The sequence below is a fragment of the Eumetopias jubatus genome, unplaced genomic scaffold, assembly GCF_037043125.1.
Source record: "Eumetopias jubatus isolate StellerSeaLion01/CBP00866 unplaced genomic scaffold, mEumJub1_p1.0 scaffold_17, whole genome shotgun sequence".
Lineage (NCBI taxonomy): Eukaryota > Metazoa > Chordata > Mammalia > Carnivora > Otariidae > Eumetopias > Eumetopias jubatus.
In genome coordinates, this window is record NW_028274823.1 from 73,859,933 (window position 1) to 73,887,811 (window position 27,879).

The 27,879-nt window shown below is 40.4% G+C and overlaps 1 protein-coding gene across 1 annotated transcript in view; it reads right to left on the reverse strand.

Moving 5' to 3' along the window:
• Positions 1-27,879, reverse strand: part of PCNX2 (pecanex 2) — a 295,105-nt gene that overhangs the window by 82,164 nt on the left and 185,062 nt on the right. Inside the window, exon 22 of the mRNA XM_028104596.2 lies at positions 1,614-1,722. Within this exon, the coding sequence (XP_027960397.2) occupies positions 1,614-1,722 (109 nt within the window). The remainder of the gene's footprint in view (positions 1-1,613; positions 1,723-27,879) is intronic.

The following is a 27,879-nucleotide window of genomic DNA, read 5'->3' on the forward strand; positions in this document are numbered from 1 at the left end:
GACCAAAGTTAGGATAAAATTGGGAATCATAAACTTCAAGTTTCACGTTCTTTGTGCAACTCCTGAACCACAAATTTGCATCATCCAGTAGTTTTCATTTAATAAACAGGCTGTAAACTCTAGATAGGATGCCTGAGACACACTTCAGAAATAAATAACAATCACCTCTTTTTCAGCTCACTGTCTTTGTTTTAAAGGACTCTTTAGAAAAACCAAAATTACTGGTATGGTAGAAAATGATTGCAGTTAAAGGGGAAAAAATTGTGTAAGAGCTCACACTCTTGCAATTGTTTTTTCCTTAGCTTGTTCTGCCAAATAACCTTGAAACACTTCAGAAATATCATTGCAGGTCTAAGAATAAGAGCACAGAACAGCATGCATTGTAAGGCCAGCTCCTGGTATGCTTAAAAAGATGCTTTTAAACAGATGAGTCTGGAAAAGGGCATTGTTAAAAGCCTAGAATATATTATCCTTTAACAATTAATCCCACATATGTTTCCATGCCTGTACACGAAGTTCAGGTCCCAGAGACTGTTCGTGAATCGTCTTAATGAGCCTTGTGTGGACATCGTATGGAAGGAAGCTATAGAACTGGGGGTCACACATGCCAGTGGGGTAGGGATCCTGGGCAGGCTTTTGAAGATGAACATTCCAGGATCCACCCCCTGAAATGTGATCTTAAAAGTATGTGTTGGGCTCTGGGATTTCGTTATTTAACAAGCTTCTCCAGGGATTCCCATATAAGTAGTTCCTGAAACACATCGTGGAAAGCACACGTTTAGGAGGTATAAATGAGGTGGGAAGGAAAGCCTTTGAGGGCAAATTTTAGGCCTGTGTCAAGGATATTTTTGTCTAATCTCTCTCTCTTCAAGAGTATTTTTTATTAATCTCTCTCTCTCTCCACTTACACACACACCCCACACACAACTTACCTGTGTCAAAGTGATCCCTACAAGGAGTATCTCAAGTTTGTTTTGAAGTAAATTAAAACTAATTATCATCATGGGCAACACTTAAAAACAGACAAAGAAACCAAATGAACCTACGCACGATAAAACTAGGCTTCTTGGCTGAGAGCAGCTACAAAACAAAACCATCTATTAGTTTTTTTGTCTTTAGAAGACTTTGGGTAATTCTATGTGTATCTAATTCTGAGTTTTGAATATTACTCAAGTATATGATTATCAAACTCTATCCTAATATAGTCTTAGATGATCTATAATAGTGTATCAGAGCCATTAGCCGTATCCACCGTGTTTAATAATAGCAGATTGATTTACACTATTTTGCACAAGTCAACTGAACCATTTAAGCAGTAACTTTCCATTTGAAAGACAGGGTATCTTAATGCAGATCTGGGCGTGGGAAATGGAAGAATCATAGAAAAATAAAGTAATCCTGGATATGCATTAGGAAGCAGGAAGAGTTCAAAATTAAGCAACATCTTTTAAGGCTAAGTGGCCTAAGGGGAATCCAAAGTGCCTCCCCACGTCCCCATTAAAATGTAATCTTAAAGACTTTCAAATCTTTTCATTGCCAGGATTCAATGAAAAGCTTGCATCCATAAAATGTGACTCTCAGCTGGTGGGTGAATATAGAAGCCCAAAGGATACGAGGGACGGCAAAGAGCTGAGCAAACACATGAAATGAAGAACCCCAAGCCATCTGCCAAGGAGCCACGTACGTCATGACGAACTGTAACTTGTGAAGCAGGTCCCCGAGCTGAAAGCAGAAGGAAAAGATTCATCAGAGACAGCAACAGACAACCGGGCTGGCAGCTGAGTCAAGGTCACCTACAGCCGGGGAGGGGGGGGGGCGGAGCTATTGTTCTCCCTCCTGCTCTTACCTTCCTTTGTCCTACACGCAAGGCAGCTGTTTTGGGAAATTTTAAAACAGACCCAAAATGGTCTGAGTGGTTCCTGTCCCCAGGTTAATTACCCCAGCCAGCAGGTGCGGCGTGACCCTGCGTCTCTGCCTTTCTCAGAGGAGCACTCCCAGTTTGCTCTTCCAGCCTTCATATTGGGGCGTTTAGGGGAGATTCATACAAAAACCTATCATCATGGCCACTGTTCAACTTAAAGCCCTTCCGCGGCTCTTGCTGGAGGAAAGAGCTCCGTACCACTGAAGTGCCAGTTACAAGGCACTTTAGAAAGCCACGACAGGCTGCTGAAGCTGTTGTGTTCGCTCGGCCAGGCAGCACCGGAAAACGTGGAGTTCTGGGAGTTGCAGGGGGTGAGGAGGGGAGACCTGACGCGGACTAAGGATGCTCGAGATTCAGAATAGGAACATGCCAAGAAGGATGGACAGGAACGGGTGCGCCTGGCTGGGGCCCTCCGCTTTGTGGGAAGAAGCGGCTCGTGAATCCCAGATGCGAATTCCACGGCTCTTGCTTCCACGTGCAGTGAGCATCCTACTGGCGTCTGCCCCCAGACTCCACATACATACACTCTTTGTGCATTACGGAAACTTCAGGCGCAATGTGTTTGTTCCTAGACTGGCTAGCATATAAGATAGTAAAACAGATTCCCCAAGGCCAGGATGTGAAATGAGAAGAACAAATGGAATTCTTAATTAGGCTCAATGGGTATTACGTAGGACAACAGAAGACCACCGAGAACAGGAGGCAAAAGTTGGGAAGCAGGGCCATTAGGGAAAGGTTCAAAGCACTGAGATGACTTAGCCGGCCAGCAGAAGGCCAGCCTTGTGATTTGGGGACCAAAAGATGAGGTTGCTCTGAATTGTTCCGTGAAAGTGGAGTGAGGCAGATGAGGCTCATCAGAGACCTCTCCAAATCTTCCTCTCGCCTTTCTTGTCTCCCTGCTCTCCCCCCGACAACCCGGTGCTGGAGAATAACTCCAGAGTGGAGTTAAACATGGTCCGACAGGGCACAGAAGAGGAACGAAGGGTCAAAGTCCTCTAAAGGCCCAGCAAACATGGAGTTTGTAAGAAGGGAGAGGCAGCAGGTTAGGAACAGAACCCCAGGGGTCTCAGTGTGCCCATAGACCCAGCGATGAAACAGCGGAGTAGAGAGAAGGAGGGCGGAGGGCCACTCGGGCGGGGGACAGGAACAAAACAGAGAAAGAAGGGAGGACAAACAAGGAAAGGACAATGGGAGAAGAAAGGTGACGTGCTCGGACCCGAATAACGGTAAAGAGTACAAGTCTGGGAAAGAAACACAGACGTCTGGTTTTTGCTGATAACTTTTCACTTTCTTCACTCTTGCTCGCATGCATCAACCGCAGAGGGCTGACTGCAATTGGCTTCCAAGTTCTTTCAAAAAGGCCACTTTAGTTCTAATCATGGGGACTTTAAGCTTCCTGAATCCATTCTGGTTGGGACTGCCAGCTCCCAGTGCCTCAGACATGCTGGCGGCTGAGAGGATGGTAGTTTATTCCATTATGTCTGCTCAAGGTCACATCTCTTAGGTTCACAGACAAGACTAGTCTTCTCCCTACCACCTGATTTTTCACCAGTCAGTAGGTGACTTGGTACAGACTGAGACAGACAGTTCTAACATAGACTCAAACCCCTGACTCACTTCTTTTAAGACAGAGTATTATCTTTAAAGGTCAATCTCATCTCTGCCATGAACACAAGGAGAGGAGGCATATGCTAATCACCAAAGGGAAGACTCTCAACACATGACACTGGACTACATCAAAAGCCAAAGTCTTTTGGCTGAGAAGTGGTGCCTGGCTCTCTTGCATTAACTTGCTCAGTTACACCTAACCAAATTCTATCACACAAAATGCCTCTGGATCTGAAACCCTTTAGTCACTCCACTGTCGAGTCTAGTTTTCCAGAATTAACCTGTGACTCGTGCCTAGGTGAAAACTACAAGCATGAACAAGATTACCTTATGTGATGCATGGCCCCCCGAATACCCAACCATTGGATCAGGGGTTACGGAAAGTTACTCCTGGAGGACTTTCCATGTATGACTATATCCTGGGAGGCTTTTAAGCCACCTTGTGAAAAAGCTGTTAAGTAGGTCAGGCATAGCAGCTACAATCAGACAGGAGCCCTAGGGAAAGCCTCATCTGCAAGTTTAAAGCTCTAAGTGAAACTTGGCTGCATCATGATTCAACGAATCTATTACAATTATTTTTTGCTTAGCACAGCGACTTGTATTTACATATAAGCAAAACCAGTAATCAGGCACATGCACTCTCACGCTCTAATTGCTGCTGAGACCCCAGGTATCTTTGCTCTTTTCCTGTGTCGATGTCTCAGCTTTTTCATAAACATCATGTTTAAAAATAGAAGTTTTGTGAAAGATTTTCAATATGCGACTCACAAAATAGACTCTGCTGTTCTCACTGAAGAAGCCAGAACTCCTGAATGCCACTTCTTTGCATGTCTAGGACTCCTCCACCACACAGTTATTTAATCTCCTCCTCAAGGCCACCAGAAAAAGGACGCACTATGGATGTGGCAGATGTCAACACGGTGCGATGTTTGAGCACGGGCTTGAGGACAGGCTGTGTGAACTTGAACCCCAGCTGTCATCCACCACAGGGATGATAACAGTACTTCCTTACAGTGTCATCTGATGATTGACATCATCTTTGTTCAGCACTTAGACCAGTGCCTGGCAACCGTAAGTGCAATATGAGAAGCTGACAGATAGATGTTGGGACAAGTAGAGGTCATCTTTTGGGATGTACTTAGCTTGCAATCAGGAAATTCTAGAGCCCCCCTTTAAAACAATGGAGACTTACCAAGTCTAGATCCTCCTAGTTTTCAGAGGAGGAAACCAGACTCAGGGGGCCACTGGCTGAGGTTAGACAGTGAGTCACTGGCCCATGTGAAACCAGAGGTCAAAGTGCCTGCCTGGTTCTCTGCCTGGGGGTAGATATTTCTACCTTACCATGTCTCCCCGAGGCTAGGAGCCCTTCTTAAAGACAGCAGCAGGAAAACCTGCCTGACATGCCTCAGCTGAGGACAGCAACTCCTCTACTTGGCCTTCCTGCTGACAGGCAAGGGACAGGGTCCCAGGCGTGGACATGCCACATATGGCTGTGGCCACCAGCAGGGACCTCTTCTGTATGCACACAGTGACGAAGAACTCTGATCCATCCTGGAACATCTCTTTCAGTGTAAGTGCACAATTAATAAAATATGACACCATCCAACAAGCCTGGAGACATTCAAGCAGATCTCAGAAAGGCAGGCCTCTTGGTTCCCTGAGCTTCTTGAACACACAGCTCCAAGAAGATGGATATGGCTTAGAATTTTATTCCTAGAAGTGTGGAGAGGTATGTTCCAGGTTAAAAAACCCAACTTCATATTTTCCCTTTACACTTTGTCCTTCTCCTCAAGAGTGAAATCAAGTGAAAGAATGAAAAATCCATGGGTATTCAAAAGGTGATGCCTAAGCACAAAAGGAAGCCTAAATGTTGATCATTAATGAAAAGTGTGTATGAAGAGGCACTTGACATCTTATTACATCATTGTGTATAAAATCATGAAGCATTTAAGATTAGATTGATTTGGTGGAAACAGCAACATTAACACCTTTCTCGTAAGTGCTGTCACATACAGCATAACATTGCACTGAAGCACTTTAAATAGAAATCCACTTATATTGGCTATGAAATTACATCTCAGTAGGCAGTTCAAGGCCTCTACTTTTATGAAGCTTATCTCACTTCTAATGTTCTGCTTCCAATATCCTAAATCTTGGCCCTATGAAAGCACAATAAACTTCACAAGTTACCCAAGTATGACTATAAGAGAAATCAAAATCATTTGGGCCTTTTCTACTGAAAACACTAGGAAAAGAGTAAATAAGGTCACAGTGGAATGATTCTGGCTGTTTCCCAAAGAAAGACACCATAAACATTCTCAATTCCAATGACCCTTTTTGGGAATATCTTTTCCATTAGGTGTAGACAATGCTGTTATACCTCTGCTATAGATAGGAAACCCCATCTGCATAAATTCACAAACTATCTTAAGAAAAATGTCACTAAATGAAGATGATCCAAACCTTTTCCTTGCTAATACATTCTGAAACAAGATGTATGCCATCTTTCCTCAGGGGACACCCTCTCCCACCAACAAAATGACTCACAATTTATTGGATATTTTGATATTGAACACTGTCTTAGGGAGCTACCCATAGGCTATTCCATTCGATTAAAGTAGAATTTTCCTTCCCAATCCCAACCACCACCTTTCCTCCTACTGATCTAACCCTAACTCCAGCCTTACCATCTCCCAGATTAGTTGTATCACGTAAATTTTCTTTCTTCTTTTTTTGCATTCTGTGGTCAGATTCAGCTAGTATCCTTCTCAGAAAGATATGCAGCTTCTCATTATGAATGTCTGAACATGAAGAAGCATGCAGGGCTGAAAGGAGTCCCAGAAACCAGCTGCTGAGTCAAAGATGCACTGAGTTCAGGATGAGGGAACACGGAGGGAATAGAGACTCTGGAATGCTTGGAAAGGAGGTGATGTGAGGAGCAGGAAAATGTTCAAGAAGGAATGGAAACATTCAAGAAGGTGTGAGTAACACCTCAAGTGTGGGATACCACTTTTGGGGGGAGGGGGAGCACCACTGTTACAGAATAAAAGATTGATAACAGCAAACATGATAATTAAATATGGAGACATTAGCTTTAAAACATAAATATTTTCAAATAAAGCCTGGCAAGATGGATCAGAATTCTGTAAGTTAGGTAAACATATTCAGGTAGGGTTACAATGGATTACAAGACTGAATTTCAGAAGGTCAGAAACAGATTCTACCTCTGTATACAATGTGTATTGGGAGCTTATTAAATAGCACACAGTTTAGCAAAATATCAATGTGCTTCAGGGAGCATGGTAATGCACAAAGGTTACCAGCCCACTGCAAAGATAATAGAAATGGTCTAAAATATTGTAAGGAAAAAATGTAATTAATAGTTGAAGTCAAAAGAAGGGAAAACTTCCAATAGTCAGAACCAAAAAGGGAATTTAAGATGAGAAAAATAGGGACACCTGGGTGGCTCAGTTGGTTAAGGGTCTGCCTTCAGCTCAGGTCATGATCTCAGGTCCTGGGATGGAGCTCCACATAGGGGTCCCTCCCCATTTCTTTCAAATAAATAAAATATTTTTAAAAAATAAAATAAAATGAGAAAAATAAGTCTGAACTGACACTGGAATGACCCCAAGAGGATACAAACATGGATGTGGATCTTAGCAGCTTAGGACGTGGATTTTAATGGACTTGAAGGGCTGGCTGCCATGCCCACACACACACACACACACACACAAAGTGAATTAGAAAAACCCCACCTACCATTGCTGGGAAAAGGCAAAAATCTTTGCCTTCTTCCTAACATAGAGTAGAATCTGTCACCCATAACACACCAAAACCTTAGCCATCATAATGTAGAAGAGTGGAATTTAAATTTAAACTATTCCAGAAACATGAAAAAACCAAGAAGCTGTAACATAAAAAGTAGGGGAGGATGAACAAAACTTTCTTGCAAAAAAAAAAAATGCATACAGTCTTCAAGGATACTTCTAGAACCAGAATATATAGGTCTCCCACAGATAAAACAACAACCTCCCACTAAAGATTAGTCCACAATGAAAATTATAAACCACGAAAGGAAAATGAGCAAATGAGAAGCCAGTAAATTCAACACACAAGATAATTGGCATCCCAAGAATTTTATGTAATACAGTAATATAAAAGAATCTAAATAAATGAGTAAAGAGCTGACATAAAAAGTTATTAATACTAAAAGAGTAACATAACATGAAGAATGAACAAATGGAAGTGAAAAAGAAAGAAATATCAATTCTAGAAGTGAAAAGTGAAGTCATTGAAATAAAAAAACCCCAGGAGGTGGTTTAAAATCAGATTAGTTACAGCAAAAACAGAAAGCCTAGAAATGGAAGATCTGAGTAAATTACCTAGAACAAAGCACAGAGAGAGGAAAAGTTTTTTTTTTTTTTTAATCTGAAAGGCTAAGAAACATACATGACAGAGTAAGAAGACATACATATGTCCAATTGGAGTTCCAGAAAGTATAGAGAGAAAGGGGAGAGGAAGTATTTGAAGGGCAAATAGCTCAGAATTTTCCAGAACTGAGGAAAACGTGAGTCCTTGATTGAAGAAGCACATCAAGTCCTGTAAAGGATAAATAAAAAGAATCCACACCTTACTGCATATGATAGTGAAAATGCAAAACATCAAAATCGAAGAAAAAAAATCTTTCTTACAGATTACCTACAAAAAAATTTTGGATAATAGCAGATTTCTCATTAGCAAAAATGTATCCCAGGAGACAATGAAATAATGTTTTTAAGGTTTTAAGAAAGACAATCAAGTTAGAATTCTGTACAATATTAGGATTAATTGTACAATTAATCATAAAGCTAGTAACTCAATTGAAGGTGGAACCAAGTACTGGATGTCATATATATTTAAGATATGAGAAGGGAATTTGGAGTTAAAGTGTTGTCTTTGGATTGCTTGAGAGGAGGGAAGAGATTTTAATGAATTTTATCTGCTAATCAAATGTGCTTATTAATAATTTAAGAGTAACTACTAAGCCACCAAAGTATTCAATCTCTGATGTATGTCAGAATCACCCAGAGAGCCTGTAAAACAAAGACTCTGGTTCCCATCTGCAGAGGTTCTGATTCAGTAGGTTTAGGAAGGAGCCCAAGAATAACATCCCAGGCGATGCTGATGCTGCCTATCTGGGGACCACACATTGAGATTCACTACACTAAAGGACCAGAAACAGAATATTCAATTTCCAAAGTGCTAGAGGAAAAAGGAATTAAGAAAATGTCCATTCCATTCAATAGAAGGCCAGAAAGAAGGGGTAAGGGGACAAATACAAAGCATACATATGGAGCAAAAAATAGGACAGAAAAAAGTACAAACATATCAGTAATCACAGTAAATGTAAATGAATAAAATTTGCCTATTAAAATATAGAGATTCTCAGTCTGTATTAAAAGGCAAAGTCTTGCTAGATGCTTTTATAAGAAATATTAAAATGACTTAAAATGTTTTAGGTAAAAGGGTGATAAAAAAGATACCAGGTAAATTCCAATCAAAAGAAGGCTTGCTTATCTATATTAATATTAGACAAAATTGACTTTCACGCAAAAAAAAAGGATAAAAATCAGTACATCATGATAAAAGGGAAGAGTCATGAGGAAGATAACATGATTGAAATGTATGCAGTTAGCCAAATAGTTTCAAACTATCTGAAGTCAAAGTGAACAGAATTACAAAGTAAGATTACAAATCTGCAATCAGAGGGAGAGATTTTTAGGACATGCATCTCAGAAAATGATAGTTTAATTAGACAATAAATAAATAAGCATAGAAAACATTTGGCCAATAGAATTCATAAGCTTTGTCTAAGAGAAAAATGTATTAGAATCCTGCAGTCAACTGAAAGAGAAGAATAAAATGTTGAAGCATATATACATTTATAAGAATTAATGACTTACTGAAAAGAAGTCTTAACCGGTGCTGAGAATTAATATCATGCAAACGTCTTTGCAATCGCATTAGCAGTCAATAATAAAATGATGGCAAAATAATAGCAACAACGATCCCAAACTTTGCATTTAGGTGTATCCTCAACAAATACGACTCTGAATTAATTAAAAATGGTAGCATCTAGAAAATATTTAAAAATGAATAACAATAAGGGGTGCCTGGGTGGTTGAGTGTCTGACTCTTGGTTTCAGCTTAGGTCATGATCTCAGGGTCATGGGATTGAGCCCTGCATTGGGCTCCATGCTCAGTGTGGAGTCTGCTCTAGATTCTCTCCTTCTCCCTTTGCCCCACTCTCTCTGTTTCTCTCTAAAAAGATTAATTAAATGTTTTTTTAAAAATGAATGACAATAAAAAGCAGTAGTACCAATCATAACAGGTGGGACTCAGCTAAAGTACTTTGTAGAGGAAAAAATATAGCCTTAAAATATGCATCTTGGAAAAATTTCACAGTTTACATTGTATTAAAAAATTACATTTTTTAATATAAAAATGAACAAGAATATTGTAAGAAAGAAAAATATAGATGTCCTTATCTATTAATATAAATGCAGAACTCCTTAATAAAATATTTACAAAATGAATCTATAAATGTATTAAAGTAATCATGATCAAATTTGGTTTATCCCATAATGGCTTAATACTAGAAGAATGTCAATATAATTCACAAAATGAAGAAAGTAAAAAAAGAAAAACCATACGATGCTCAATTTATACAGGAAGGATGTGGAAAAATAAATTCAACACTCGCTGAAACAAATCCATTCCAATCTAGTAATAAAAGAGTTCTTCTTACACCCGATAAAAGATATCCATGCCATTTAACATTCAACATCTTTAATAGCAAAATATAAAATATCATAATTATCCAGGCAAGAGGTATCAAGCGAGATGAACCTGATTAACCTACACCAGAAAAGTGAAAATATAACCATTAAGGGAGACTAAAATCTAAGGAAGGAAAAAGGAACCCAGGTTAATAATTTATAGTTTATCACCTGTGAAGTGCAGTGTGGAACAATGAAACTGAGGAGAGAAATAGGGATGATGGCGGATGAGAGTACCCAGCAGGGGTGGGTTCTTTAGGCAAATGAATGTGCAGCTAATAAAAGAAAATGCAACAAGCCCTGATGCTTTGATTAGCCAACCTTATACAGCCTGACAAATTCAGACCCTTAGGAGAACATGACAGAAAATATTAGTTAGGTTCCTATTTCACAACTGCTCATTAGTGTATCCATAAATACAAATGAAGTCACCATTGCACAGTGAAATTTTATAATCTACCAAAAGCTGTGAATGCACAAAACGAAAAGGTCTTCTCAAGACCCCTGAGAACTAGGAATTAAATGGAACCCAGCATCGGTGCAACCCCTCTGGAAAACAGTATGGAGGTTCCTCAAACAGTTGAAATTAGAGCTACCGTTCGATCCAGCAATTGCACTACTGGGTATTTACCACAAAGATACAAATGTAGGGACCCGAAGGGGTATGTGTACCCCAATGTTTATAGCAGCAACATCCACCATAGCCAAACTGTGGAAAGAGCCAAGATGCCCATCGACAGATGAATGGATAAAGAAGATGTGGTATATATACACAATGGAATATTATGCAGCCATCAAAAGGAATGAGATCTTGCCATTTGCAACGACGTGGATGGAACTGGAGGGTGTTATGCTGAGTGAAATAAGTCAATCAGAGAAAGACATGTATCACATGACCTCACTGATATGAGGAATTCTTAATCTCAGGAAAGAAACTGAGTGTTACTGGAGTGGTTGGGGGTGGGAGGGATGGGGTGGCTGGGTGATAGACATTGGGGAGGGTATGTGCTACGGTGAGTGCTGTGAATTGTGCAAGACTGTTGAATCACAGTTCTGTACTTCTGAAACAAATAATGCAACATATTTTAAGAAAAAAGAAAAAGAAGAAGATAACAGGAGAGGAAGAAAAGGGGAGTATGTCAGAGGGGGAGACGAACCATGAGAGATGATGGACTCTGAAAAACAAACTGAGGGTTCTAGAGGGGAGGGGGGTAGGGGGATGGGTTAGCCTGGTGATGGGTATTGAGGAGGGCACGTTCTGCATGGAGCACTGGGTGTTATGAACAAACAATGAATCATGGAACACTGCACCAAAAACTAATGATGTAATATATGGTGATTAACATAACAATAAAAAAATTAAAATAAAAAATGGAACCCAGCACCTATGGGTATGTTTCTGCTTCTTGTGGCCAGCAGGAGTGTAGGCTCAGGTAGGTGGGAAGGTGCATCACTGAGGAAGGAGACAGGAAGGACTCAACGCGGAAGAAACAGAAGTGAGAGAGTTACCTTTGTTCTTTAAGTAGCCTGTTCACATTGGCCTTGGAGTGAAGTGGTAGAAACCTTGTAGTTTATGTGTACATCCTGCCTGCCTTTTCCATTCCTTAATCCTTTCAACTCCTTATGTTAGCCTTCGTTCAACTACTCTACGTAAGATAGATTTTCCTGCCTTCGTTATGGATTTGATTTAAGAAAAGGCAGCTTTCTGGACTGTTTTGGGGGGCTTATTCCCTCTTGAAGGTCCATTATAATCCCATGGGTGGCAAAAACTGCCTTTAGGAAGAGGGTGCAAGGATCAAGTCCATAAGCCTCTATCAGGACAGAGGGTGCTTAGCATTTTAATGAGAGGCCAGTAGTACTATTACAGGTAGCTAAGAGGCAGCTTTTCCTCCATCGAGTTTGAATGCCCTCCTGCCCTTGTCGTCCACCACAGGCCTCCACTACATCTCATTTATGTACTCTCCTGAGATCTGATACTTGTACAAACATTTCCTCAATCTAGTTCACATAGAAATAAGGTGATTCATACGGTGATGTTCCATGTAAGGGAAGCTTTCTGCTTTAAGCACCCTAGACTTTCAAAATGTATGTTCTTTTTAATAAAAATATAATAATACAGTCTCACTTAAAAAATACCAAGGAGTTCAGATTTACATAAAGTGTAACTGTGAAACTGACACTGTCTGACAGGAAAGTTAAAAGAACTATGATGATATGTTAAGGGCTGACAGAAAAAGGTGTACAATATGAAAGAGTAGATGGATGATTTCAGCACAGAGATGGAAACTATATAAGGAAGACTCAAACAGAAATGATGGAAATGGAAACACCATAACAGAGACACAGAATGCTTTCAGCAAGCTCATCACACTAACACAGTCAAGGGAATGATTGATAAACTTGATTATAGGTAAACAGAAATGACCTAAATTGAAACACAAAGATAAAACTGAGTGAATTCAAAAAAGAAAATATTCTTACACCATACACACAAAAAAATGGATGAAAGACCTAAATGTGAGACCTGAAACCATGAATATCCTAGGAGAGAACACAGACAGTAACTTTTTGTACATCAGCTGTAGCAACTTTTTTCTAGATACTTTTCTGATGCAAGGGAAATAAAAGCAAAAAAATAAGCTGGGAATATATCAAAATAAAAGCCTCCTGCAAAGTGAAGGAAACAATCAACAAAACTATAAGGCAATCTATGGAATAGGAATAGAGATTTGCAAACAACATATCCAATAAAGGATTAGTATCCAAAATATATAAAGAACTTATAAAACTCAACACCCAAAAAACAAATAGTACAATTAGAAAATGGGCAGAAGACATGAAGACGTTTTTCCAAAGAAGACATCTAGATGACCAACAAACACATGAAAAGATGCTCAACATTACTCATCATCAGGGAAATGCAAATCAAAACCACAATGGGATATCACCTCACACCTGTCAGAAAGGCTAAAACTCAACAACACAAGAAAAAAACAGGTGTTGGCAAGGATATGGAGAAAAAGGAACACTCATGCACTATTGGTGGGAATGCAAACTGGTGCAGCCACTGGGGAAAACAGTATGGTGATTCCTCAAAAATTAAAAATAGAACTACCTTACAATGCAGCAATCACACTACTGGGTATTTACCCAAAGAATACAAAAACACTAATTCAAAGGGGTACATGAACCCCTATGTATATAGCAGCATTATTTACAATAGTCAAGATATGGAAGCAGCCTGAGTGTCCACTGATTGATGAATGGTTAAAGAAGATGTGGTATGTATATATAATAGCATATTATTCCGCCATTAAAAAGAACAAAATCTTGCCATTTGCAATGGCATAGATGGAACTAGAGAGTATAATGAAGTAAGTCAGCCAGAGAAAGACAAATACCATGATTTTACTCATATGTGGAATTTAAGAAACAAAACACATGAAGAAAGGGAAAAAGAGAGAGACAAATCAAGAAACAGACTCTTAACGGTAGAGAACAAAAACAGATGGTTGCCTGAGGGGAGAGGGGTAGGGGGATGGGTGAAATAGGTGATGGAGATTAAGGAGTGCACTTGTCGTGATGAGCACCAGGTATTGTATGGAACTGTTGAATCCCTGTATCATACACTTGAAAATAATATAACACTGTATGTGAACTAACTGGAATTAAAATTAAAAATTTTAAAAAGAAAACATTACTGAGTATCTAAAAGCTGCCTAACAGTAGCAAAGTATCTAACATATGTATAGTTTGAACCTCAAAAAGAGAAGAGAAAGAGAACAGGAAAACAACGAAGTATTTAAAGAAGTAATGGCCAAGAAATGTCCAAAATAATGACAGACACTAAACCACAAATTCAAGAACAGATGACACGGGATAAATACCCAAACAACAACAAGAACAACAATAACAACAACAAACCCTACACAACTAGGCATAGCCTATTCAAACTGCTGAAAACAACAGACAGAGAAAATCTTGGAGGCAACAACAACGACAAAAAGACACACTACACAAAGAAAAACAACAGGAAAAATTACAGAAGACTTACATCAGAAACCATGTAAGGCAGAAGGCAATGGAGTGACATTTTTTAAGTGCTAAAAGTGCTAAATGGAACAACATTATTTTAAAGATATTATTTATTTATTTGAGAGAGAGAGAGAGTAAGTGGTGTGGGGGAGGAAGAGGGACAAGCAGACTCTGCACTGAGCACAGAGCCTGACATAGGGCTTGATCTCAGGACCCCAAGATCATGACCTGAGCTGAAATCAAGAGTCAGCCGCTGAACTGACCACCCATGGGCCTCTAAATGGGATGACATGTTTAAGGGCGGAGGGGGATGAGGTGGGGTAGGGCTGTCAAAACAGAATTCTATACCCAGTGAGACTATCTTTCAAAACTGAAAGAGAAATGCTTTCTCAGACAAACAAAACTGACCCAAGTTCATGGCCGATAGACCTACATTAAAAAAACTCTTCAAAGAAGTTTAGGCCACAAGAAATGCGATACAGTTCAGAAACCTGGATCTACACAAAGAAACGGGGATCAGAAATGGAATAAGTGGCAATAAAATAAAAATAAAAAATAAATGTTTTTATTTTCAACTGCTCTACAAGAGCACTTTTGTTCTAAAGCATAAATAGTAACACTGTATTACGTGTTTATCCCATATGTAAAACCAAATGCATGACAACAGCATAAAAATGGGAAAGGGAACTGTTGAAATTCCTTCCCCTACACATGAAGTGGTATAATATTTGAAGGTACATTATGACGTATATTAATAATGTATATATATGTGTGTGTGTTTATATATATAACACATATATTACAATGTATATATATAATATAAAAATATTATATTTTTAATATAAGAGCAATGACTTAAAAATAAGAGGCATAAGTAATAAGTCAAGAGAGAAGCAAAATGGAATTAAAAAGTAGTTCAAAGTGACATCTCTCCAAGTTCTTCCTGAGACCCTTCTGCCCACTGCCTTAATTAGTTGCTCCTTCTGGGGGTCCCCACAATCCGTGGCTTATAACTTCAAATCACATACAAAGTAGCACAGCATCCTGGTGACAAGAGCAGGCTTGGGGGGCCATACAGACCCAAGTTCCTATCCCAGCCCCGCCTCTCACTAGCTGTGTGATCTTGGGCACGTTTCACCCCATGGAGCCTTAGTCTTCTCATCTGCAAAGTAGATATGGTAATGGTACCTATCAGAAGTTTATTGTAAAGATTAAATGAGATAATCCAGGTAAGTTTTTATCTCAGGACTCAACCTGTATTAAGTGCTCAATCAACATAGGTTAGTTTATTTATGGCCCTTATGGCACTGTTTCAAAAGTACTTTATAGGGCACCCAGGTGACTCAGTAGATTAAGAGTCTGCCTTCGGCTCGGGTCATGATATCGGGGTCCTGGGATCCAGGACCACATCGGGCTTCCTGCTTAGCAGGGAGTCTGCTTCTCTCTCTCCCCCTCCCCCCTGCTCATTCTCTCTCTCTCTCTCTCTCTCTCAAATAAATAAATAAATAAAAGTACTTTTTATATGTTTTTATCTCCTTTGTCCCCCACTGGAGTGTATGCTCATTGGCAGCAGGCCCTGGGTATTATTTATAGTTGTACACTTATCTTCTAGCAGGTAAGCAATACAGGTAGGCACACAGTGGATGTAAGTGCGGTGTTTTCTAGAAAGTGAAATGGTGCATGAATGAAAGCTTCAGGTGTTTCCCCAACTCATCAAGTGATATAACCCATGGCTATAGCAGGCATGGGTTCAGTGGAAATGTTCTTGTTGCTTCTCGTTTACATGCCAGATCCTTGCAACAGCCATGGATTTTCCTTATAAGAGAGCTATTTACTCTTTTTCCCCCTGGAGGTTTTAAACGTACATTAGCCACCATCTCAGAATCATCAATACCCTTTCTTCAGGCAGAAGCACTGTGGGTTGGTCCATCAAAGTATTTCCAAAACTGATAGGTTAAGGAAAGAAAGAATGGGAAAGTCTGTGACCTCGAAGTTCTTGTCCTAAATATGGATGCCTGGTAAAAGACACGATTTGGAATCTGCAGGTTCATATATGTACCTCTGTAGGACCAGGAGCCTCCAACCAGTAGAGGATGTCAAATGCCAGTGGTGAGGCTTGCAAGGAAAATGCTGCCTGATGCAACCCAATTAAGTTCTCCCCTTGGGAAGCATTTTAAGGAGGGCACTCCTAACTGCTGAGTAAGGGAGGTTCTCAAAATTCTTTCAGTGAGGAGAGTCTAGAGTTGTCATGTCTCCTGAATCCCCTGAAGCCACTCACGTAGGTTTTGTGTGCCTTAGGGACACATCCCTTCCCCTTCCTGTGAAGATTGATCAGCAGTGGCTCCTCAATGCTCTGGCTTACTGAAGGCACATCACCACTGCCCTGATGGGAGGGACTGCAACATTGAGCCCGTGAGCAGCCTCCTTCAGGAGAGAAGCTGTAGACTTAAAAAAAAAAAAAAAAAAAATTGGGAGTGGGCACCTGGGTGGCTCAGTCAGTTAAGCATCTGCCTTCAGCTCAGGTCATGATCTCAGGGTCCTGGGATCGAGCCCCGCATCAGGCTCCCTGCTCAGCGGGGAGGCTGCTTCTCCCTCTGCCCCTCCCCCTACTTGTTCTCCCCCTACTTCTCTCTTACAAAGATAAATAAATAAATAATAAAATTTAAAAAATGGGAGACTGTAAATACTTAACACATTAACAGGGACATGCTTAGCTATATACATCTTTGAACATTACTAAATCTATGTATTTTTTATAGTATACTATTAGGAAGCCTGAAGGAAAAAAAGGTGTAACTCATGCATACCAGGCTTGAGGTCCCAAACAGGGAGGAAAAACTGATCCTTACTTCGAAGGTAAAGGTTGACAGTCACTGCTAGCATTCATTTCAGCCCTACATCCCTTCCCCAGAAATAAATTAGAGCAACTTGCATGGTTTGAGTTAAGGGCAACTCATCTCTTTGATTTATTGGTGGTGTACTGGGGAGTGGAAGACAAGGAAGTTGATGTGTTAGGCTCTAAATCTCAGCTGAAGGATGTCTGGGGCCATTGGGGCACTTCCCAACCGTGACTTGACACAGTTAAGAGCTGGCCAGTTGGATGACATCAGCTTGTCACCACTGGGGGAGATCTACAGCTATCGGCGGGTTGTAATTTATACCTCAGTTTTGCAAGAGGTGCTCAGCTGACTAGAGAGCTCAGAGCAACACAGAACGACACACTCAGAGCAGAGAAGCTAGTGCTGCTGGCCATGTGTTCAGCTAAACAGGATTCACAGGAAGCCAAGAAAATAAAAACACACACCATGAAAAACCCGAGGAGGGAACTCTAAGTGACCCATATGCTCAATCTAAAAACCTTCCCTCCTCCCACATACTCCCTTGCTCCTGCATGGTGAGTCATCATCTCTAGGATAATCAAATGTCATTCAATCACCACATCCAAGCTTAGACTTCATTTTTCAAAAACCAGTTTTCCCATCTCTCAGCTCTCAACTGATTTCCATTAATAGGTGTTGAGTAATCACTCTGACCTGGCATTTTGTTAGATGTTGCAGGAAGTAGAACACAAATAAGCACACCCATGTTCCCACTATTTGAGGAGTTTCCAATCACTTTGGGAACACGAACATCTTGGACTGTGTTCTTCGTTTCTAGACACAGTGCACAGCTTGTGAAATTTTTCTCCTGCACCATCCTGGGTGGCAACTACAAGTGAACACGTATCTCTGAGAGCCTGGAAGGTAGGCTGTGTTTCTGAAGTGGCTTTGTCAACCTGTACTCCTCTCCTTGGGCAGAGTGGGAGTGGGATTGAGTTCAAGTCACTTGCAGAGAGAGTGACTTCGGTTAAACTACTGAATAGCCAGTGCACACGAGCAACATTCAACATCACACTCACTACTGCGTGCGTGACCGTGAGCTGGAAATTGGGACATATCAGTACACAAAACAGGCAAAGATCTTCACCCTCATGGAATTTACATTCTAGTGGGAGGGATAATAAAATGGTCAACAAGTCAATGATAGGGCATGTTAGGAGGTGGTGCTGTCGGTAGTCAGGGTGGGTCTGATTTGAGAAGGTGAAATCTGAGCACAGCCCAGAAAAAGCTGGTGGAGGGAGTCCAGGGGACATGTGGGGAGGAGCATTTTTAGGCTGAAGCAATGGCCAGATCAAGAGGCCCCACATAAAAGCATGCTTGGCACTGTGGAGGAATGGTAAGGAGAGCTGGATTAACCAGGAAGAGAAGAAGAGAGGAAGTCAGAGCAGTGATGGGGACCAAGTGGTGCTGGTCAGTGGGCTAGTGTAAGGGATTTGGCTTTTGCTCTGTGTGAAATGGGGAGCCATGTCAGGGTTCTGAGCAGGGCCAAGATCAGTTTGTGTTTTAGAAGAAAAACTCAAGGGACTTCTAGTTTTAACTCCAAATGAAAAAAGATTAAGAGTTGTTGTTCCCACTTTTGCAACAAGAAAAAGTGAAACAAACTGAATATCGATGACTTTTAGACCCATCAGACAACGGATGTCCTGGGGAGAACTGCCTCTCTGGAAGGGTCAGTGAGACCTGCTCCTCTGGGGCAGAAGCTGCTGGAGCCATGAACTGGTAGGGACACTTAAATGGTGATCCTGGCAAACCCTTAGAGGCTGAGTGTGGATTAGCACAAAATTTAGAAGCCCCTGGGCACCACAGTCTCAGGGGGCCCTCTATACTTTCATACCCCAGAAACCCCAGCAGGTTCTCATGATGAAGAGCAAAGAAAGATCTCCTCATGAGCCTGGAAAGGGGAGGAAATTAGCCACTGTGAAACATGATGGCCCTCTCCCTCCCCTGAAGGGTGAAGGGCTCTGCCTGAGCCTTATCCTGGCTAGGCTCCAGCTCACTCACCTAAAAGACGGAGAAACAGTTAACAGAGTCAGGGCTTTAAGGAAATAAAGTAAGAATACCACTACCAGCAAACGGAGTACAGTGCATGGGGAGAAAAAAGCTACACCATTCTGGAAACATGTATGAAGGTCCCAGCCCTGAGACACAGGCCCAATAAGAGACTGAGATTTAACTGGAAAATAATAGAATATCCCACCCTGCCCTATACCTTACCAGCACACCAAAAGAGCCAGTAGACTAACACTACGTGACAGCTAGTGTTACAGACACAACTCTCTCTGAGGAGGAGTTTATAGGGAAGCCAAAAATCAAGAGGAGAAAAAACAAGGACATTAGAAAAACTTGAAGCCTCTGGGACCTACAGTTATAGCAGACATTAAACACAGTCCCTCTTCTAATTGGACTAACAGAAATCCTCACACTGAAGGCCTGTTCAGTTTCTATTACCTGATACAACATGTCCTGCTTTCAACAAAAAATTAAGGGTGTGCCAAAAGGCAAGGAGAAACAGTCTGGAGAGGCAAAGCAAGCACCAGAACCAGACTCAGATATGACACAGATGTTGGAATGACCACACAGGGAATCAAAAATAACTATGATTAATATGTCTGTAGCTTTAATGGAAAAGTAGATAGCATGCAAGAACAGATGTGTAATGTAAAGGGGGAAATGGAAACTTTAAGAAAGGGTCAAAAGGAAATGTTAGAAATAAAAACACTGTAACAGCAACAAGGAATGCCTTTATTGGGCTCATCAATAGACAGGACATGGTCAAGCAAAAAATCAGTGAGTTTGAAGATATGTCAATAAAAATATCTCTAACTGAAATGGGAACAGGAAAAAAAAAAAAAACCCAAAATACCAAGAACTACAGGACAATAAGGAAAGGTGTAACATATGCATAAGTGCAATACCAGAAAAAGAAGAGCAGAATATATATTTAAATAACAGCCAAAAACTTTCAAAATTAATGACAGACATGGAAACACAAACCCAGAAAACTGAGAGCGCCAAGCAAGACTGAACACACATACACACACACACACACACACACACACACACACACACACACACTCCTAGGCATGTCATATTCAGGCTTCAGAAAGCCAAAAAAGAGAAAAATCTTGAAACTCAGAAGGAAAAAACATCTTGCCTATAGAAGAATAAAGAAATTGGAGCAGATTTCTCATTAGAAATTATGCAAGCATGGAGAAAGTGAACTATATATGATTAAAGTGTTGATAGAAAAAATCCTGCCAACCTGGAACTCTACAACCTACAAAATTATTCTCCAAAATTGAAGGGAAAAAAATAAAGATTTTGTAGATAAAAACTGAGGAAATCCATTACCAGCTGACCTTCCCTGCAAGAAATGTTAAAATTTCTTCATGCTGAAGGAAAATGATTCAGGTCAGAAACTTAAACCTATATAAAGTAAGAGCATCAGAAAAGAATAAGTGAAGGTAAAAGAAAATATTTTATTATTTTTATTTTCAACTGATCCAAAATATAACTTTGTTTAAAGAAATAATAGGGATAATGTATTGGATGATTTTAAAATATGGATAAAGAAATGAATAACTTCAATGTCAGAAGGAACAGGAGGGAGAAATTGAAAATACTCTGATAAAAGGTACCTGGGTTAGAAAGTGAAGCAATATAGTGTCATTTGATGATGGATTTAGAGTAGCTTAAAATGTACATTGTAGGCTTCCACTTCAGAAAACAGGAAGAACACATCTTGCTCCTGTTAAATACAACTGAAAATGTTGAAAATGTTTTATTACATAAACCTAAGAAGACTCTGGAAGTTGAAGAGAAAAGGGGAAACCAGCTAAAGACCCTGTGATCCGGGGAAAGAAATGGTAGTGAGTCCCCTGGATTTTTCTTTTGACCACGAATTTTGCAGATTTAGAGCTAAGCAAGCCAGCAACTAAGAAATGGCAAGAGGCATAGACCTAAAAGATCCAAAATAAAAATAAAAATAGTCTGCTTTCTCTATTCAAATGACCAGAAAAAGGGCAGTCTAGTAGGACAGAAGAATTTAATAAATAACCTCTCTACTTGAGCCAAATACCACAGCAGATCTAAAAAGCACACTATTAGTAGAATTAAAAGACAAGCCCAGAAAGCATATAACTAATAAAGGACTTGTATCCACAATATGCAAAGAACTCCTACAGTTAGCAATAAGAAAATAAACCAATTTAAAAATGGGCAAAAAATCTGGACACTTCAGTAAAGAAGATATACAGTCAGTAAATAAGTATATGACAATACCAACATCATTTGTCTTTAGGGAAATGAAAATTAAAATGAGATAGCACTGTAAATATCTACTAGAATTGCTAAAATCCAAAAAAGTGACAGCCTAAATTGTTGAGGTGAAGAACAACAATAACTCTCATTCATTGTGGCAAAAATGCAGAACAGTAGGAAGCACGTGGAAGATAATTTGGCGGTGTTTTATGAAGCTAAACTTACTTTTATACAATTTAGCAATCATGTATTTATCTAACCTAATTGAAAGTTATGTCTACATAAGACCTGAAGACAAATGTTCATAGCAGTTTTATTCATAATCACCAAAAACTAGAAACGACCAAGATTTCTTTCAATCAATGAATGGATAAACATCCATACAATGGAATACTATTCAGCGATAAAAAGGAATGAGCTATGCAAGCCAGAGCCATGCAAAGACACAGGTAAAATCGTTAATGTATATTGCTAAGTGGAAGAAGCCCATCCAAAAAGGTATATAATTCCAATTACATGACATGCTGGAACAGGCAAACAAAAGCAGTGGTAAATAAATACATCACTGGTCTCCAGAGTTTGGGGGAGGGGAGGAAGGACTGAGTAGATGAAGCACAGGGGATTTTTTAGGGGAATCAAACTATTTTGTAAGATACACTAATAATGTATGCATGACACTATACATTTGTTAAATTCCATAGAAATTTATAGTGTGAGGAAACGCAATGTATGTAAAATTTTTTTTAAAAATTACCTAGGAGATTGGGGGATTCCCCAAGTGGAATGCAATGTAGTTGTCATATAAATATATGAAACAACCTCACTAAGGGAGGTGGAGGAAGAAGGTGCTGACTCAAGTAACTCTGAAAATGACTGGAATCTGTAAGACTAAAAGCAAAAAGGAACAGCACTGCACATGAGCACTGTGCTCCAGTTGAGAAGGTTGTTTCCCATGGGGTGCAGGTTAACCATTAGGAAACTACTATACAGGCACACTAGAAATGAACGGTTAAGTAAATGGATGACAGATGGTAGAAGCCAGGTTCCTCACTGATGGGAGTGGGAAGTAATAGTAAGCAAGGGGAATTGGCCAGAATGATCCCTGTGGTCATGGATTCGAATTGGAGATATCAGTATGAACTCCTGTTTAGCTTAATATAGATACAGGGGGTTACATACAGAATTATCTCCAGATATGTGTATATACATGAGTATACACCCATATATTTCCTTGCTCTGTTGGCTGAGAGTGCCTGGAATCAATGACACTCAAGTATCAAGAATGCACCTCGAGCCCAGATTTTGGTTTCTAAGTACCATTCCCTAATGAAAGGAAGCAGGACTTCCTTGGAGAAAAGGCAAATTTTAGGGCTGGGGCAGGAAATATGCAAGACACACCTAGAACATCTTACAGTGCCAGGAGGTAAGAAAGTGCTAATACACACACACACACACACACACACACACACACACACACACACAATGGGACTATGTCAAAGGGACACAAAAATCAACTGAAAGAGCTCCAAATAATCAAAATAGCAACAAGATGAGTAAAGTAATATTGTATTATTACCCAAAGTATGAAACAAATATCTATGAGCCCATACTGATATAAAAACTAGGTAGATAGATGATAAATAAGCAAATCTCTCCTGCAGAAAAGTCAAATAATTTTCAAAATAAATCAAATAATTTATTATTGCTTCCATTCCCATCAAGGAAGTAGAACATAACTTCCTACTCCTTAAATGTGGACTACACGTAGTGATTATTCCTCCTAAGAATACAATCTAGAAAGATTCACAAAAGGATAACTTTACAGTGGAAAAACCTCAGCCAGGTGATGAAAGTCAACATCAAGTCATGCTGCTAGCATAAATCCTTAACATGATGTGATGAGAACGGCACTGTACCCTTGTCTTCCTCCTCCCCCAAACCTATATCACTCCAGTCTTATCAACAGAAAAGCATCACACAGACTCTCACAGAGAGATATCTTACAATATACCTGACCAATACTCCTCAAAACTGTTAACTTCAAAAACCAAACAACAGAACAATCACTGCCCAGAGGAGCCTAAGGAGACAAGGCAACTAAATGCAGTATGGTATTCTGGGTGGAACTGAAAAAGGACACTATAGAAAAACTAAGGAAATTTGATTAAGGATGGACTTTAGCTGATAACAACAGATCAACTTTGGTTCCTTAATTGGGACAAATGTAGCATACTAATATAAAATGTGAGTAATAGGGAAACAGAGTATGGGGTATATGGGAACTCTGTACTATCTTTACATCTTCTCCATGAACCTAAAATTATTCTGAAATAAGTTTGTTTTATAACAAACTCCTCTGGGCCCTCTGTTGAGAACAGGTTGGAGGGGTGGTGGCGGAGGCAGGGAGGCCCGTTGGAAAGATGAGGACGCTGACACCAAAGTGGCAGCAGCAGGTGGTGAGAGCCGAAAGATACTGGGTATATTTTCAAAGGCTGATCTCTGAGTGAGGAAGAAGCGCAGAAAGCAATTGGAATTTTAGAGTGCTTGAGGAGGAAACTTAACTCTTTGCTGTTTGTAGCTAATTTGTTTCCCCCACCGGACTAAACTCTACAAGGGCATTTTCCCCTGAAGCACCTCCGTTCCTCAGGTAGCGTACCGAGTAGACACTAAATAATAATTGCTGAATCAAATTCTCCAGGTCATCTGATGAGATCCTGCATGCCCCCTTCCTTCAGTTTGGGCAGAGCACCTCCCAGAACACTGATAACATACAAGCAAATATAACTCTCCCCTACTTATCTTATCAAAGGACACTTTCTTTTAAAAACCCACCTAACTGGGGTGCCTGGGTGGCAAAGTGGGTTAAGCATCCAACTCTTGGTTTTGCCTCAGGTCATGATCTCAGGGTCGTGATCTCGGGGTCATGAGATCAAGCCCCGTGTTGGGCTCTGTGCTGGGCATGGAGCCTATTTAAGATTCTCTCTCTTTTTCTTCCTCTGCCCCCGTCCCCCAACACACATGTGCACGTGCTTGCTCTCTTTCTCTCTCAAATAAGTAAGTAAATAAATAAAATCCACCGAAATAACTTTCAGATTGATTGATATTTATATTTGCACTGTAAAACTTATTGATGAGTCCCACAACCCAGTGAACACTGAAGGCCAGTAACATTTTCTTTTAGGCCAGTAAGATATTTTTTAAAATTCATTTTTACACTCCTGATCAATCCCACCATTTGAGTTAAATACTTAGCAAGAGGTGTTATGCTGGTTGCCCAAACTGCCTGCATCAGTTTTACCTGTTGGTATAATGGTTTTTTACTCAATTAAATATTGTATAAGCTGATGCAATATGAGTACAAACAATATGAGTACAAATGGAAGAGGGGTGTTTCTATCATGGCAAAGTTGAATGCTGATGACTTGAGGAAGACATCTCTAAAACTACTGTGGTGGACTTAGGTATGAATGAGAAGAGATTTGGGAACAAAGAAAATACGAACTGCTCTCAGACTGTTTCACAGGTTAACTTTCGCTTCTCACTTCAAGTAGAATTTTAAAAATCAGAAACGGGAATGGAACACCCTAGAAAGCACATGATGGGCATGGTTCATGGAATAAGACCAAACAGTCCTCATTCTGTAGATTCCTACTTAAAGAAAAGGCTTTAAAAGACGGCTAATAAGAGTTCACATATAAGTTTTATGCTATTATAAAACTACCAGGTAGGCATGTAGGTATCATGTATTATCATTTCCTGCCTAAGGTTTTCAGTTAGCCAACCAACCACCCGCCAAATTCAGTTGAATTTAAAGGTTCTACTGGACTGTGATTCTTCTGCCCACTCATTCCCATTCTCTTTTTCTCTCTCACCATTTCTTCTTCATCTATACTTTTAAATGATAACCAGGATTCTAGTAGGTGATCCAGATAGATTTCCTAGAGAAAGTTGCAGAGGATTTGAAAGTTTCATCACAGCAGACTTCATTTCCTTGAAGACACGACATTGTAGGGCATAAAGAATGCTCCAGGCCTCATGGGTTGATGTTGTTATGGAGTTAGTCTTGTCTAAGGGAGGAAACTGTGAGATGACCTTGCTGAAGATTCCAGAGTTCTGATAAAGATCAATAAACCTGAAAATCCCATTTCCTACTTGCCTACCATTATGCTGTATGCTTGTTTCAAGAGTCACTTCTCATACCTATTTCCTAAATGCTGGTCATCCCTTGGGGCACCTGGGTGGCTCCATTCGGTTAAGCATCTGCCTTTGGCTCAGGTCATGATCCCAGGGTCCTGGGATCGAGCCCCATATCAGGCTCCCTGCTCTTCGGGAAGCCTGCTTCTCCCTCTCCCTCTGCCTGCCGCTCCCCCTGCTTGTGCCCTCTCTCTGGCAAATAAATAAATAAAATCTTTATAAACAAATAAATAATTAAATAATAAATAAATAAATCCTGGTCATCCCTGTTGGAAGGAATGTAAATCTTTTCGAAGGATTCTCTGTTGAGACTCTTTCATGTAGATGCTATCCACCCAGCAATTCCCATCATTGGAATCTATGTTTCTGAGACACTAACACCAGGATGTTAGTTTTGATCATTGTATGGCTGGATGCAGTAGCATCAGACACTTCTTGTCTAGCCTCTTTCTTACCACCCTGACTCTCAGACTAAGTCTGGTTAGGACTCAAGGAGGGGCTTGAGTCTTGGTTTGGAGCCTAAGTCTAGGCTTCATTGACTTGAGGACACACATACCTCTGGTCATTGTTCTTGGTTCATGAGTGAACACATGACACCAAAGTTGTCAGTGAGACTCACCCCCAGAACATTGGCTGAAGTTATGAGGAAAGATGCTTTCTCTCCTTTCTGGGATTATTGGGGTGTGAGAATGCTGTAAATCCAGAACTGCTAGTGACCATGATTACACCATGTGGATAGAGCCGATCTCAGGATGAAGCCAACAGAGGAAAAAAGGACAGCCAGCATGTGGATGGGAAGGAGAAATAAGAACAGAATTTCAGTGCCATCATGTAGGCCTCTGGATCACCCAGTCAGTTATGTGAACTATTAAAACCCTTTTTTCATTAAGCCAATTTCATGCAGATTTCTGGAGTTCACGAACATAGGAGTCCCAATTATCACAGAAAAAAAATTTGTAAACAAACAATGTTTATCGGTAGGGGAATAGCTAATCAAATTATGATATGCACTATGGAATACTATGCAGGCATCAAAAGGAGGAGGCCACCTTAGATGTACAGTGATGGAAGTTCTCTGAGATGTATTTTTAAGCAACAAAGGGAAGTAAAAAATGTGTAAAGAATGATCCTATCGAAATTTGTGTGTGTGTGTCTGTGTGTGTGAGAATTTGTAGGAAGACAGAATAGAAGGAATTATTCTGAAATGCTTACCATGGTTATCATTAGGGAGAGGTGGGGGTTAAGAAGTGAGGAATGTGTATAAGATAGACATTCTTTGTATTTTTCCATAATTTTTCTAATTTTATCATAATGAGCATATATTTATGCATTACTTACTCAAATTAAAATATTTAAATGGTAACAAATCCTGTTCTCAAGGTCATCACTTTTGGTCCTCATTGCTTCTCATTTCACGGTCGAGCACGTCTAGAACCAACATTCTTCCCCCCCCCGCCCCCGGTTGCCTTTCCCCCCGTGTTAGTGGCAGCGCTAGTTACTAGAGGAGTGATCTGAGAGCTGCCAGCTGCCACCCTTCCTCCCACAGTCCACTTTCCCAGCGTCCCAAAGGTCACCAAATTGATCAGCTCTGCCCCCCGGACTCCTCCTGGGGCTGTCCCCTTCTCTGTCTCACTTCTACCACTGCAGTTCAAGCTCTCGTTATGAGTCGCCTGAATGAGCACTCTCCTCTCCTACCCAATTCCTAAGACTCCAACTCCCACAAAGAGATGCTTCTAAAATGCGTTTCTGAGCCTCTTACTCCTCACTTAACAACCTTCAGCCAACAAAGGAATGAAGTCCAAACCCTGAGGCACGGCCTGCTCGGCCCTTTGCGGTCTCACTTAGACACCCGCCACTTCATCTCTCCCCACTCTCCCCACCACGTGTTCACGTTTGCCAGGGGACTTGCGGTTCCCGGGACATGACCAACTCTCTTGCTTCTGTGACTTTGCACATGCAGTTCCCTGGCACAGATCACTTGTCCCTGCTTCCCTTGCCTGACCCACTCCCTCCCTCTTCAAAGCTCCAGGGAATAAGCATCATTGCTTCTGATTCTCCTGGGTGGGACTGCGTACCGTTTTTATGTGCCCTCTTGAAATCTTCTGCCATGGTCACCTTCCTTATCACACTTTATTATTTATTTATTTATTTATTTATTTATTTA